Source organism: Oncorhynchus tshawytscha, linkage group LG06 (assembly GCF_018296145.1).
Source record: "Oncorhynchus tshawytscha isolate Ot180627B linkage group LG06, Otsh_v2.0, whole genome shotgun sequence".
In the NCBI taxonomy this organism is placed as follows: domain Eukaryota; kingdom Metazoa; phylum Chordata; class Actinopteri; order Salmoniformes; family Salmonidae; genus Oncorhynchus; species Oncorhynchus tshawytscha.
In genome coordinates, this window is record NC_056434.1 from 52,243,896 (window position 1) to 52,259,775 (window position 15,880).

The following is a 15,880-nucleotide window of genomic DNA, read 5'->3' on the forward strand; positions in this document are numbered from 1 at the left end:
ACTGTCATGCTTGGGCTGTGTTGTGTTGTGTGGGTGGCTGGGTGGGTAGTGAAGGTGAGAGCTAATAATGTAATGCTGCACATAGGCCTTTAGAGAACATTATGAGATAGAGAAAGTGTATGTGTGACACAGCTGGCCCTCAATGGAGAAGAGACACATGAGGTTGTCTGATGTGAAGAAATCAAGGAGGAAGTGAAAGGGGACTGGCCTTGGAAAAAGAGAAGTAAAAAGTGTCCTATTGCACATGCAAAATAAGCTCATTAATGACCTAAGGTGGTTTGTACAGATAAATAAAAATGTGCTTTCATGGCTCTCTGCTAGCTTTATCAGGTTATGCAACACAATGCATTCATTCAACATTACACAAATATTTCAATATGTAACAAAGTTTATACAACAGCCTTTGTAAGAAAGTGTGGTAGGCTCATACATACTCATAAAAAGCCATGCAGCATTATATGTACAGAGTTAAGTGCAAGCAAAAATTTTGTGCACAAGTTTGGCATTTGAAATTAAACTGGACTTATACAAGCTCTTCCCTGCTAATGTAGTAATAATGTAGATGTCGTGCCAATCCTTTTTTACAAGCAAACTGTATCCTCTCTGGTGTGATATACGAGACAGTAGACAGGTACATGATCTCCTCTCGTGATGACCATGACTGCCTAGTCCTGTTGATAATCTTAGCCAAATTTCTCTTATGGTGCTGGGTGGTTAAGATTTCTCCCCCCCCCCTCTCTCTCTCTCCTCTTCAATCTCAGGAGGCTGAAGAAATTTGGCTTGGCTCTTAAAACCCTCACAAATTTCTACAGATGCACAATTGAGAGCACAATCCTACCGCCTGGTACGGCAACTGCACCGCCCGCAACCGCAGGGCTCTCCAGAGGGTAGTGCGGTCTGCCTAATGCATCACCGGGGGCAAACTATCTGCCCTCCAGGACACCTACAGCAGGACACCTATGTCTCAGGAAGGATCATCAAGGACATCAACCACCCGAGCCACAGCCTGTTCATCATGCTATCAACCAGATGGCGAGGTCAGTACAGGTGTATCAAAGCTGGGACCGAGAGACTGAAAAACAGCTTCTATCTTAAGGCCATCAGACTGGTAAATAGCCATAACTAGCCGGCTTCCACCCGGTTACCCAACCCTGGACCATAGTCTGCTGCCCTATATAGATAGACTTGAAATCACTGGCCACTTTAATAATGGAACACTAGTCACTTTAATTATGTTTACAAACTACTTTACTCAACTCATATGTATATACTGTATTCTATTCTACTGTATTTTAGTCAATGCCACTCCGACATTGCTTGATCCAATATGCAAATATTTCTCATCAAATCAAATTTATATAGCCCTTCTCACATCAGCTGATATATCAAAGTGCTGTACAGAAACCCAGCCTAAAACCCCAAACAGCAAGCAATGCAGGTGTAAAAGCACAGTGGCTAGGAAAAACAACCTAGAAAGGCCAAAACCTAGGAAGAAACCTAGAGAGGAACCAGGCTATGAGGGGTGGCCAGTCCTCTTCTGGCTGTGCCGGGTGGAGATTATAACAGAACATGGCCAAGATGTTCAAATGTTCATAAATGACCAGCATGGTCAAATAATAATAATCACAGTAGTTGTCGAGGGTGCAACAAGTCAGCACCTCAGGAGTAAATGTCAGTTGGCTTTTCATAGCCGATCATTGAGAGTATCTCTACCACTCCTGCTGTCTCTAGAGAGTTGAAAACAGCAGATCTGAGACAGGTAGCACGTCCGGTGAACAGGTCAGGGTTCCATAGCCGCAGGCAGAACAGTTGAAACTGGAGCAGCAGCACAGCCAGGTGGACTGGGGACAGCAAGGAGCCATCATGCCAGGTAGTCCTGAGGCATGGTCCTAGGACTCAGGTCCTCCGAGAAAGAAAGAGATAGAGAGAATTAGAGAGAGCATACTTAAATTCACACAGGACAACGGATAGGACAGGAGAAATACTCCAGATATAACAGACTAACCCTAGCCCCCCAACACAAACTACTGCAGCATAAATACTGGAGGCTGAGACAGGAGGGGACAGGAGACACTGTGGCCCCATCCGATGATACCCCCGGACAGGGCCAAACAGGCAGGATATAATCCCACCCACTTTGCCAAAGCACAGCCCCCACACCACTAGAGGGATATCTTCAACCATCAACTTACCATCCTGAGACAAGGCGAGTATAGCCCACAAAGATCTCCGCCACAGCACAACCCAAGGGGGGGCGCCAACCCATTTCCATTCTTTTAGATGTGTGTGTATTGTGAATAATTTTTAGATTCTACTGCACTATTAGATACTACTGCACTGTTGGAGCTAGGAACACAAGCATTTCGCTACACCAGCAATAACATCTGCTAAATATGTATATGTGACCAATGCAATTTGATTTGAGATTACCCAATGAAAGCTATCAGACACCTCCAACACCCAGAACCAAAGCCTATGGATGGAGGTTTCAACAAAACAAGACAGACAGACAGCAGTTTCAGAATCTGACCGTAGAAAGTTGCTGGTAGTTGTTTTCCGGTTTCATAAAAGTCTTTCTGCAGTGCTAGTGAACATTGAGTCACCAGACAAACCGACTGTCACTTGGGGTCATGGGGAGCATGTGAGTGAGAACGAAAGAGTGAGAGAGAGACTGACAGACAAGCGGTCTCAAACCCTTTCACGTGTCTTTCAGTAGCCTAGCACATGTGGTTGGTTTACAGATGTGCAGTCTTCCCTTTCAGATTCTATTCACCTTCTGGAAAGTGTTACGTTGAAATGGATGTTAGTTCCTGAATAATTTAACTTCAATGTTTCTGTAATAGATACAGCTTCACTTTCAAAATCAATTTTTGTCCATTAGAATCAAGCCTACTGTTGAATGTATCACTTGGATCAGAGGTATTTCAGGAGATACTGTAAGTTCACTTAGTGCAAGAACACAATAACTTTAGTTGCTCTCTGCTTTATATGGTGCAGCAACACATCAAAGACTAGCTAGGGTTTCAACATCAGCGTTAAAATATTTATGTCAGCGGAAACTAAGTGTGCAAGAAAGAGCAAGGCTGAAACCAGAGGGATTTACGCTCAGATCAGAGGATCCCCTTCACCATGTCAGTCTTATCCCCTATGATACCCGCTCGGCACACATGCAGCACACACACCCACATGTACTGCACAGCATACATGACCCTGTTTCAAATGACTTTCCTACTTAAAGTCAGAGAGAGAGAATGAGAAAGAGAGAGAGAGCAAGAGAGAACGCCTATGGGGGTCGGAGGCCTAGATTTATTTTCTCCTGGGCTCTCAGAGTCCGAGAAGGATATTACAGAGCAAATCTCATCTTAAAGTTTTAAGACTGAAACACTAGGTTGTTTCTTTATGTACCTGGATTAAAAAGAGGAACTATACGCATCAACAGGAAGTCATCTGGCTGCATGCCATAGTGAAATATTTTCTAGTTTATTTCCTCTGCCTACTGTACTCCTGCCATACTCTTCACTTTGACAGCACTGTGGTGTAGTTTGGATGGACTATGTGGATGGACTATGATGAGTTGCCATGCAAATTATGGTACTAAAGCAGTAGTTTTAAACTACATAAAGTTATAAACAGGAAATTATCTCACTGCATGCCATACTTTTAATTTTAGTAACTCTATTGTAGGTGTATAAGCTATGCAAATTAGGGCAGTAATTTGAAACGACATAAGGGTATGCCTCTTCATGTTTTGGTTCCTGTTGTCAGTTGATGGTGGCCAATGGCTCCAGGGTCTGTGACAACACTTTATGTAAAACTGCCCTTCAAGTGTGTGTGTGTCTTATGTGAAGTAGTTGAGAATGCATTTGACTGGCCTAGTTACCAGAACTGTTGGTGCTATAGCCAACGTCTCTACCGTGTGTTGTCATGCCAAACAAGACAATAGACGCACGTTAGAAGAACCGTTGGCTATACTACAAACAGATATGACAACTGACCACACTAGTATTTGACATGGTCAAACAACTAATATGCTACACTGCCATGGGATATGATAATGAGTTTATCCCAAATGGCACCCTATTCCATTTGTAGTGCACTACTTTTGACCAGGGCCTATAGGGCTCTGATCAAAAGTAGTGCACTATATGGGAATAGGGTGCCATTTGGAACGTAAAATGGGGCTATATTTCATATAGCAAAGTATTGCAGAGAGATTTCTGTTCATGTTAGGCTCAACATGCAAACAAAATGCCATCTGAGAGAGGAGACTAGCGTAATCCTTCCTTTATTAAAAGATAGCCATGCTTACCAGAATTTCTTCTTACTGACTAAACATACAGCAAGCTATGCTATCCATCTCTGCACCAGTGTAATAATGACAACATACTGTACTGTAGTTGGAGGGAGGGTACAGAGGTAGACAGGGTTGGCTCTGTCTCCCCCTCTCACAAAGGTCTCCATCACCCCCTCTCTGTGTCTCTCCTCTGTCGCTCCCTGTACCCCTCTCCCCTCCCTCTTCTCATCCTCTGGTTTATCATCAGTCAGTCCAGGGAATGTGAAGAATGTGACATATGCGCATCCTCCTGTCCAAAAGAAGATTATTCAGAAAGTGATGGTATGACTGGACTGGATAAGGGTTTTGGATAAAAGCCATGCCCCAATAAATGTTTCCTGGTGTTAAATATTTGGCATTTTCACGGATGAAATCTCGACCAAAAGATCTGCATGTAACTGCAGAGTTAGTAGATGGAGTTGTTAGAACATTTAAATAATTTCAACATTTGAAGTTTGACACTTCAGAATCCAGTTTTTTACATACAAATTCATGCATCTGTTCTAAAAAGGGCGTGGTGCTTTGCTTGTTGGATTGATTCCCCTGCTTGACACAGACTTTGGTTGGACCACACTATGATTCCTGCCACAAGTGCAGTACCTGAGGTTTAGCCTGTATGTACAGTATTTCCTTTGTAACAACAACACCTGGTATCGACCTACATTTGGCCTGTATTTCTCCTGTATCCAAGCATTCAAATACATGCAAAACATTGAAACAGGGATCATACCACAACCCACTCAATCCCAGGACCTGAGAAAGAAACAGATCCAGAGATCCATTGGCAAACTTTGCAGACGTTTCCCCATGCATCCCAGTCTGCCCAATCTGACAGTAGGAATAAATCACCCGTGTGCAATTTCCTGGACTCTTCCTAATATGGGTGTCAATTAGAGGTAGAGTACTACTGTGGCCGCAGCTTTGCAGCCTGCGAACCGGTCTGCCGCGGGCTGCACAATGCATTAGCCCACGATGAGCTGTCAAAAAGGATTATTTCAGCTACGCCAGTCAGCAAAAGGGGTGTGTGCCGCTCGACTGCACTAAATCTGAGGAGAGAAAGAGAGGGGCGGGAGTGAAAAACAGAGAGAAATAGAGAGAGAGAAATAGAGAGAGAAAAAAGCTACCCAGATAGAGGCGAGAGGGAGAAATAGTGAGAAGAAGAGAAGTGTCCATTTAACACACATAAGAAGGTGGATTTTTCTGGAAGAGTACCGTGCGATGTTGGAACACTCGTCGGAGCTAGCCCTGGTGCAGAGCATATACGTCAACGGCATGCGCTGTCCCCCCTCTGCCTCCGCCGCCGGTGTCCCCGTCAGGAATGAGGACCTAGGATCTCTGAGGTACGTTGTCCTTGGATGTTGGGTTGGCCCCTCATTCAGAATGAATGAGTCAGATCTAGCCTGGCTGGCTTTTGTTGTGGTTGGGGTTGGGGCTTTAGCCAGTGTTTATAATGATTATTTGTCCCTGTGGTGGTGAATAACGGATATTGTTATAGGACCAATTCATTGTTTTCAGTTGAACTATTCATTCTCATGCCATGGTGGGTTAGATTAGATTTGTGATGTGTATGTTTTTCACTGAAAGGAAAAGAGATACAAGCTATCTTGTGATCTGGGGGAAAATCTCCCCCTGCCCAAAATCCACCCCCTTCAGTCATCTTCACAAACTCGCATATTGATCCTTTTGATTGAAGTTATCATCAAATCAAATGTGAATAAATACATTTACCTTCTTATATTACATGACTCAAAACCAATGTATTGTGAATACACAATACTGATGTATTGGTCCACAGGGATCGGGAAAGTTGCGTCTCCCTGAAATGAAAAGAAGTTGAAGAAATAAATTAAAAATAGGCGTGACCTTCCCTCACAATTAAAAGATGAAGAAATGGGTCTCTGTCAGTCTGTCAGTCAGTGATGCAGGGACAGGGATCTACCACTGTATGAAAGAGAGGCCACTGAAGAGGACAGTGGTGCGAACAAGTCCATCCATCTAGGCCTTGCCCTAACACCTTCAGACAAAACCAATATAAACTGCAAATCTACTGCAGGGCACAGAAACATTTACATCATCCAATAAGACATTTGCATAAACCAGTATTACCAGCACCAAAAACCTAACTCAAAAACTAATCTGATAAGGTTAGTGTTAACCAACATAGCAGCCAGCCAAGCTATAACAAAAAATCTGCATTTATTTTCAGATTAGAACATTGAGTCATACACAGATCTTCTCCCACTCCTTCTCCATTTTGAGAGCACCAGCTTCAGTTGGTCGCCATTCTGCAAGTGCTTTCAGAGCTGGGAGAAATGATGTCAGCCAGGCAGATAGGCAGGCAGCAAGTTCATGACGATACTTATACAAACATAGATGATGTAACCCATTTGGGTTGCTCTGTACAGTTGGCCTATTTTTACTTGACCCGCTTCACCATTGGTTAAGAAGGGGTGCAAGTCAAATGCTAGATGAATTGATTTGTAGGGGGCAGGGATCGTCCAGATAGTCCCACGTTGCAAAAGAATACCACAGAACAGGAAGATGTAAACAAAGAAGGCATGGTACGTGTAGAGATTACCATAGGATTACGATAGTAATAATCTGAGAGGTTAAACATGTGAGGCTAACGTCAAGAGGCGGCAACCAATAACTAACTATACAATCCATTCCAAGAAACATGGTTCCATTGCAACAATAAAATAGTATTTATTTTTTAATATTCCAGCACAATATGTTTTATACTTTCTTCCATAAATAGATGGGTCATTTAGTGTACAATGGGGAACTGTGATGTACTGTAGGCTACCCAACTAATCTCATATGCCAGACTAGATGTAATATTCAGAGACTTACTTGTCTGGTTCCACAAGACTAATAACCACCACAAGACAAGGGGGCTGTCATTTAAAATGGCCAGACAAGGGGGCTGTCATGTCCCTCTTGCAATGTATCTTCTTAGAGAGATTTTCAGAGATCTAAAATGATTAAACACAATTATAGCCTAGTCTAAAGCTCACACATACTTTGATGTTGTGTGAGATAGTAATATCTGATTAGAGTCCAAATGCGTAACATTCCAACTTAATATCTGAACCAAGAGATGGTTTGATAAGATGCTTTTTATAGCAGCCCAGCCCCTAAATCCTAATGGGCGTTCATAATAGACTATGTGCCTGTCTGAATGTAGCCTATATGGTAAAATAGGTCACAGTCATATTGTATGTATGTTGGCTACGCATAGGGCATAACACTTTGAAACACTAAAATCAACACAATCTGCACTGTAGACTGCCTTGAAAATTGCTTTGGATACAAGGATTAACCGGGATTTCACAAATAGGATATTTCTTATCAGTGAGTCTGCAGAAGGAACCTGCAAGTAGTAATTTTGTTGGACGACGTATACCATGTGTATCCCGTATGACTAATAAAACTTGAAATTTGAAACTTGGTGAGACACTCCCAATAATATTTTAGGGGGTTATGAATGTGCAGCTGCTCTGAGTGCTAGAATGAACCATTCCAGTCCAGTTAATTAGGCCATCAACCCCTCTCTGCTACGGGTTGTATTCATTAGGGCACAATGTAGCAAAATGTTTTACAACGGAAAGCTAAAACAAGCATTTCTTATTAAACAGTTCAGCTAGTCCTTCCCTCTCTGTTTCAGTCTGTTTTCTTCTATTTGGTGCCTGTTCTGCTCTGCTGTGGTACAAACAGTACTTGACAATTGTGATCTGTCCCCCCCCCCTCAATGTGGGTTTGTATAGGGAAACCTCACCCAGCAAGTCGAGTTCAACAAAGAAAGACAGCCCCCTCCCCAAGAAAACAACAGCAATACCACAAAAGGGGAACATGACCTGTGACCCGTATAGAAGCATGGGTTATGTCCCAAATGGCAAGCTGGACTCTGGCCAAAAGAAGTGCACTACATAGGGAATAGGGTGCCATTTGGGACACATACAAAACTCAGGATGAGTGGGGGGAAAAAAAAAACAGTATTTGAATGATCTTTTCTTCTTGGCCAACATTCACAAAGAGTCTCGGTGTAATAGCGCTGATATAGGATCCTTTTGTCTTTTAGATACAAATTAATATAATTTGGACAGGGGCGACCTGATCCTAGACCAGCACTCCAACTCTGACAAGCTTCTTGAATACTGGCCCAGACACTAATAGGGTGGGACTCGGATTTGAGTGCCGTAACAAAACATTTGGAGTATTTCATTTGAATTATTGGAGAGAGGTATTATAGAAAGGGGATTTCCTATTACTACTTGACTGGTTCAATAATAGCCAAGTGCTTGAGCTAAGGACTCGTGGAATGGGGTTGCCATAGCCTATCATTTTCCTTTCTCTGATAATCTCTTACCTCTCTAGCAAATGGTATTGGCCTATTGGGTCTGTAGTCAAGGTTCAAGAAATGGGGTTGGGTAAGGCTCGCTATATAATTTTCCTTTCTCTGATAATCTCTTACCTCACAAAATGTCCATCTCTTCCCCCCCTTTTTTTGTTAACCCATCCACCCTCTTCAGGGTACAAAAATAGCTGTTTTTGTTTTGACAGCTTTTTTGTTACATATAAACATCCATCTCTTTCTGTTTTTGTCTGTCTTGGTTCTGTTGTAGTCTTGTCAGGGGATTATTGGGATCTCATTTTCCTTCCATCAACACCTGCCATATTTCACAAGCATATCGTTTAGGTCAGATTGAGCCATGGGTGGTTAAAGTACCAATATACTTGTGTAAACTGCTGCCTACTTCAAATAGACTGACAATAAATAGTCAAATAAAGTATGGATTATATGGACGTGCAAACAAAAATAACTGGAACCCCAGCCTAGTCAAAAATGTTTGTACATACTTGACAGGGAACATAAGTATTCACGCCTCTCTCTCTTGCTCACCCTGCAGTTGACAGCTCGCCTGTAGTTTCTTTTTCAATTTGTCGATTGGAGGAGAAATGAGCTGGGGGATGCAGAAGACGAATGTCAATCGCTTCTGATGACTTAGTACTCGCATTCTGCTGCTTAGAGTAGAAGGCCCCCCCCCCTCTCCCTGGCTCCGTTTTGTGGTCGCGCAGCAGTTGAATCTCGAAGCCGTTACTTTCATTGTTGAAAGACGACGGCGTGGTGGCTTGTACCGTAGCTCGTTAACATGACTTCGGCATACAGTGGTCTGGATTTTCTTCCGGATAGGACGGTCGAAAGCCGGTTGATGATGAGCTCGGAAGACACAAAGTAAGTAGCAAATACCTGGTTTTAAAGACCAATCATAACCGACATGTATTTGTCAACATTTTTTTATGAATCTGCAGATAAAATGTATAACGCCCCGCACATGAAGTCGCGTCCAACGCGCCACACATATCGACACGGTTTTGAGTTAGAAGGCTAAAAAAAAGGGAGGGGGGGTACTATAAGCTCGCTAACGTTATACGGTAGTTCACTGAGATGTGTTTACGGTTTAGCTAAGGAAATGCTAGTCAAGTGACATTTGCTTCCGGAGTTAAGACGTTGCAGACATTATCGGGCTCGTCATTGTAAAGTTTATACAAGCTGGGGTTGCTTGTGTGTTTACTGTGCGAGCGGGAGAAACGTACACACGAGGCAGCCGCCCTTTGTTTTTTTTAATGCTGCTTGCTTGAGCAGAACAGCAACGGAGTCGTCGGTTCGGGTAGGTCATGACAGAAAATTACTTCCAACAATGTTACTACCCGTTGCCACGCTTTCGATGGCAAGCGTTGCACATCAGTCGCTATGTAATGTAAAACGGGTTTTTTTTTTTTTTGTTGCGGGGGGTGAGGTATTTCTTGCGTTTGTACTCGGCGTGTTTTACGACGAGACAGTTTGCTACGTCTTTGTAGCTAGTTCCCCCGTTAACAAATCGATTTCCCGTAATGGAGGTTCGTGTAGGGTGGCTTGCAGGAACACGTGGTACATTTTTTTGTTGTTGAGCAATTTTAATGAAAATCGTGTGACCGCCACATAGATTTGTTAGCAAAGGAAGCCAGTCAACACAGGCGTGTTGTTTTCAGAAATGCCCCCTAGGCTAATTCGGCTTACCATGAGTGGATTTCAACTCACACCCATAGATAGGGTATGAAGCTCAAGGCTCTACGTTGCTAGTCACAGTTAACTCTGAAATCCCCCTAGTTATATCTAGATATGGGCTTGGCTCTGTAGTTAAGTTCCCGAAACATACGGGGCCATACATAGGCTACAAACGTAAACCTTTTACAACAAATATTTGCCCAGATAGTGATTATAAAATGGGCTGATCAATGGATTTGCATTAAAACACGGTGACTGACAAATAATATGCTTTCCTACTAGATAAGGACAGACGGGAAGCATTCTCACCAGTTTCCCTTTTCCATGCAAGACGGAATACATTTTTTTTGTAGTGGCAACAAATACGTTTGTCATAATGCTTATGGGAAATCTTTCGACCCCTGACCTGTCCAACTCGCAGCTGTTGTTGGATGATGGATTTATGCATGTTCATGTGAGAGGAAGAGGTGAAGCGAGAGGTTTTACTCCGCCCCAGGTCTGTCCACGAAAATGTATGTATGAAGGTCAACGAGCTTGTCGAATACTGTCAACAAAATTGCTACAAGAAGCTTCTTTGATCGAATATTAGTTTCTTAATGGTTAAGTTGTTACGAATGGATTTATATACGTGGGCGCACGTGGCATTAAAGTCGTTTTGGGGTAAATTGCTTTATTTCATAGTTGTGCCTGTTGTCATAGAGATAGCTAGAGGACTCATCATTGACATACGTGTTTTAGCATGAACATTGCCATTGAGGGATCCACCATTTTAAACTTGTCAACTGTGTGGGGATTCCTGAGTTGGCCCAATCAGTGAATGAAGAAGTTAAGAAAAACCCTTAACTGAAAACAATGTTTTTTTTGTGTCTCCACAAATTTAAAATCACAGTACAGTTATCACAAAACATATTATTTTCCTTGTTATAGCCTAACTATCCGTTATGCTATAAAGGCCTGGGGAAAGTTGTGTAATTGTAAATAAAACCAGAGAGGAAGAGGCAAACTTTAGGCTACTTGAGTGAATTTGCGAGGCATGCAAGAACAAGCAAGTGTTTAAACCCTTTACAATGAAGATCTGTGAAGTTATTTGGATTTTTCAAATGATCTTTGAAAGACAGGGTCCTGAAAAAGGATGTTTCTTTTTTTGCTGAGTTTACATACAAATGTATAGATGAGCAATGACAGAACGGCATAGGCAAGATGCAATAAATGGTATAAAATACAGTATATACATATGAGATGAGTATGATATGTAAGTTATTAAAGTAAACATTCTTCAAGTGGCATTATTAAAGTGACTAGTGATTTGTGTCTGAATGTTGGCAGCAGCCTCTCTATGTTAGTGATGGCTGTTTAACAGTCTGATGGCCTTGAGATAGAAGCTGTTTTTCCAGTCTCTCGGTTCCAGCTTTGATGCACCTGTTCTGACTTTGCCTTCTGGATGGTAGAGGGGTGAACAGGCAGTGTTTTGGGTGGTTGTTGTCCTTGATGATCTTTTTGGCCTTCCTGTGACATCGGGTGCTGTACGTGTCCTGGAGGGCAGGTAGTTTGCCCCCGGTGACGTGTTGTGCATACCGCACTGCACCACCCTCTGGAGAGCCTTGCGGTTGTGGGCGGTGCAGTTGCTGTATCAGGCCGTGATACAGCCTGACAGGGTGCTCTTAATTGTGCATCTGTGAAAGTTTTAGGTGACAATCCTAAAAGAATTCAGTCTCTTGAGGTTGAAGAGCCGGTTTTGCGTTTTCTTCACCACACTGTCTGTGTGGGTGGACCATTTCAGTCTGTCCGTGATGTGTACGCAAGGAACTTAAAATGTCCCACCTTGTCCACTGCTGTTCTGTCTATGGATAGGGGGGTGCTCCCTCTGCTGTTTCCTGGAGTCCACAATCATCTCCTTTGTCTTGTTGATATTGAGTGAGAGGTTGTTTTTCTGGCAACACACCACGAGTGCCCTCACCTCCTCCCAGTAGGCTGTCACGTCGTTGTTGGTAATCAAGCCTACCACTGTTGTGTCGTCTGCAAACTTGATGATTGAGTTGGAGGCGTGCATTGCTACGCAGTCATGGGTGAACAGGGAGTACGGTAGTAGGGGCCTGAGCACGTGCCCTTGCAGGGCCCCAGTGTTGAGGATATGCGAAGTGGAGATGTTGCTTCCTACCGTCACCACCTGGGGGTGACCCATCCAGGAAGGCCAGGACCTAATTTCACAGGGTGGGGTTGAGACCCAAGGCCTCAAGATTAATGATGAGCTTGGAGGGTACTATGGTGGTGAATTTTGAGCTGTAGTCAATGAACAGCATTCTTCCATACCCCTCTTGTCCAGATGGGATTGGGCACTGTGCAGTGCGATGGTGATTACATCGTCTGTGGATCTATTGGGGCGGTAAGCAAATTGAAATGGGTCTAGGGTGTAAGGTCATATGATCCTTGACTAGTCCCTTAAAGCACTTCATGATGACAGAAGTGAGTGCTGCAGGGCGATGGTCATTTAGGTCAGTTACCTTTGCCTTCTTGGGTACAGGAATAATGGAACAATACATAAAAAAAACGAAATACTGCATAGTTTCTTAAGGACTAAAAGAGAGTAAGCCCTCTCTGTTGGCGTCATTTTGCCAGATGCAATTGTTTTGTGTTCTCGGAAGTACGGAGTTCGGAGTTGATTCCTAGCAGAATCAAATCTTGAAAATCGGAAATGGAAGTTGACACCAGGAGAATCGAGGAATAAATGATTGGAGTCGAGAATTTATATTTTGAGTAGACTCCACCACTATGTCATCGTCTTAAACAGTTGGAAAGTGGCATAGAAAGGCAAGCGACAGCAGCAAAGTCCTTTATGGCAATACTTTGAGAAGTTAAATGAGAAGGAAATGCAAACTTTCTAAGGTGGAATTGTACAGTAATAGTAGTACATGTGCAATGCTTAACCATCTGAAAGGGATGGTGCTGCTGCAGGCGGCTGCATTGTGAATTCGCATGGAATTTTATGTCATTTTCTAATTTTAATGGAAAACCAATTATTTATATATATATATATATATATATATATGTATATGTTTAAAAAGTATAAATAAATTGCAGTTTAAATGGGCAATTTCTCACATCTGTACTTTAAAATGGAGATGGCCTAAATGTTGCTGCCCATGCTGTCACAGACGCTATAATGGCACATATACAAAGATGAGTCCTCTACCTATCTCTATGGCCTGTTGTTCACATGCGTATCTGCCCTCTCACTGGCTAGAATGGCCCCACCAATGGTCCCTCCTCCATCCTGCCTTCCAGGCATTTATATTTCCATTGTTCGAGCGGTCACTTGAATATCTTGTAAATATAATAAACAATCTTTTTGTTAATGTGATTCCAGCATTTCAATTCAATTGACTTTATTGACATATCAGTCACCACTCATCTTAGTTGAGTTCAACAGCAAGTATCCTGTAGCAGCTTCATCCATTTGATATGCATTTCCCACCATCACATACACATATTGAAAAGCCAACAGTGAACTTACTGGTAATATCAACAAGGGCTAATATCAACAAGGGATGATTGACCGAGGGAAAATGTGATCATGGCTGTCTGGAAATTGAATTGTGATTAGTCTAAAGCAAGGGTGTCAAGCTCATCTTGACCTAGTGGCAGCATTTGGTCTTCAACGAGGTCCAGAGGGCTGGGCCGCACTGAAAACTGGTTATATTTTCTCGCCTTCGAAATTTGCGAAAGATCATTGCAAAAACGATGGATGGGGAACTTACTACCTGACCGTCTAGCTTTAATTTAGGTGATTTTTGGCAAGGCGGGCACAATCAAGAAACTGTTTAAATGCATGTCCATTATTTTCCATGGACCATATTTGACCCTCCTGGTCTAAAGGCTTGGAGTGGTTTGGGACTGGAAGGATTCCTTGCATTCATCATATCTTTTAGCTTTGGATGCGCATGCACACAAAGGTGACAATTTCTACCTAACTAGTGTGTGTGTGTGTGTGTGTGTGTGTGTGTGTGTTCTGTGATTGATTGAGCCTCTGATAGAAGATAGTGAATATCTGGGCTTAAGTTTGATCCTTTGGCAACGAACACTGAGATGAGGAGTCTCCCAAATGGCACTCTAGTGCACTACTTTTGCCCGGGTACTACTTTTGCTCAGCACTTCTTCTTTTACCCTATGGGCACTGGCCAAAGGTAGTGCACTATATAGGGAACAGGGTGCTATTTGAAACGCACACATGGTGTTATCTGGGCTACGCTGTGATGATGATGTGTTCCTTTTGTTGTGGACACTGACAGGGGTCGGGTGGCTGTCTGATCTGGGCAAAGTGTGGCCTCTTTGCACTGACTCTTGGGGCTGAGAGAGGGTCAGCTGTTCGCATAGTGCGTGGGGATCAAATCAAAAAATTTGTCACATGTGCCGAATACAACAGGTGTTGCTTACTTACGAGCCCCTAACCAACAATGCAGTAAAAAACAATGTGTGAACAAGTAATTAAAGAGCAGCAGTAAAATATCAATAGCAAGACCCGAGACTATATACAGGGGGGTACCGGTACAAAGTGCGGGGGCACCGCTTAGTCGAGGTAATTGAGGTAATATGTAGGTGGAGTTATTAAAGTGACTATGCATAGATGACAACAACAGAGTGTAGCAGTGGTGTAGAAGCCTATTGGACCTAGACTTGGCTCTCCGGTACCCCTTGCTGTGCGGTAGCAGAGAGTACAGTCTATGACTTGGGTGGCTGGAGTCTTTAACAATTTTTAGGGCCTTCCTCTGACACCACCTGGTATAGAGGTCCTGGATGATAGGAAGCTTTGCCCCAGATATACTGGGCCATACGTGCTACCCTCTGTAGTGCCTTGCGGTCGGAGGCTGAGTAGTTGCCATACCAGGCAGTGAGGCAACCAGTCAGGAGGATGCTCTCGATGGTGCAGCTGTACAACCTTTTGAGGATCTTAGAGCCCATGCCAAATCTTTTCAGTCTCCCGAGGGGGAATCGTTTTTATAATGCTCTCTTCAAGACAGTCTTGTTGTGCTTGGACTGTGTTAGTTTGTTGGTGATGTGGACACCAAGGAACTTTAAGCTCAAACTTGCTCCACTACAGCCCTGTCGATGAGAAGGGGAATGTGTTCGGTCCTCTTTTTCCTGTAGTCCACAATCATCTCCTGCGTGAGCCATGTAGACTGATGTTGAAGACTGGGAGGGGTTTGTCACCTGTTCTACCACTTCCTGCTGCTGGTGTGGCAATGCGCCATGGAACTATGTTTAATTAAATAAGAATCTGTTCCCCTCCCTTCAGACACTGTCTAGTATGGTGGCCTGGCATTCTCAGGGCATACAGCACTGTGGCTCTCTCATCCTTGACCTTTTGACTTGTAAGAGAGCTGACAATTTCTCCAACACATGCAAAGGATTTAAAATAAGAAACTTGGGTCTGAACTACATACATGGGCCTAGGTCTACAGCTTCACTCCTCTCCTTTCCTCCTACTCTACCAAGTTTGTCCA

General features: G+C 43.2%; 1 protein-coding gene and 1 long non-coding RNA gene across 15 annotated transcripts in view; one reads left to right on the forward strand and one right to left on the reverse strand.

The window, feature by feature from the left end:
• Nucleotides 1-1,842: 1,842 nt before the first annotated feature.
• Nucleotides 1,843-9,370, reverse strand: LOC112252709. 4 transcript variants are annotated; one of them, XR_006083631.1, is made up of 4 exons: nucleotides 9,237-9,370; nucleotides 6,062-6,150; nucleotides 4,388-5,797; nucleotides 1,843-1,903 (listed from the first exon to the last, which is right to left on the reverse strand). It is a non-coding gene; the product is annotated as an uncharacterized LOC112252709 (long non-coding RNA). The 4 variants fall into 4 exon arrangements; XR_002953878.2 differs by lacking the exon at nucleotides 1,843-1,903 and having other exon boundaries at nucleotides 4,270-5,379; nucleotides 5,546-5,797; XR_006083629.1 differs by lacking the exon at nucleotides 1,843-1,903 and having other exon boundaries at nucleotides 4,270-5,797.
• The window catches only part of LOC112252708 (CUGBP Elav-like family member 2), a 67,001-nt gene continuing 56,672 nt past the window's right edge, over nucleotides 5,552-15,880 (forward strand). For 8 of the 11 annotated variants that reach the window (XM_024424190.2, XM_024424194.2, XM_024424193.2 and 5 more), the window contains exon 1: nucleotides 5,552-5,673. In XM_024424190.2, the coding sequence (XP_024279958.1) occupies nucleotides 5,552-5,673 (122 nt within the window). Of the gene's footprint in view, nucleotides 5,674-9,448; nucleotides 9,570-9,874; nucleotides 10,006-10,661; nucleotides 10,895-15,880 lie in introns of those variants that run through there. The other 3 variants (XM_024424199.2, XM_024424201.2, XM_024424203.2) reach the window with 3 other exon arrangements.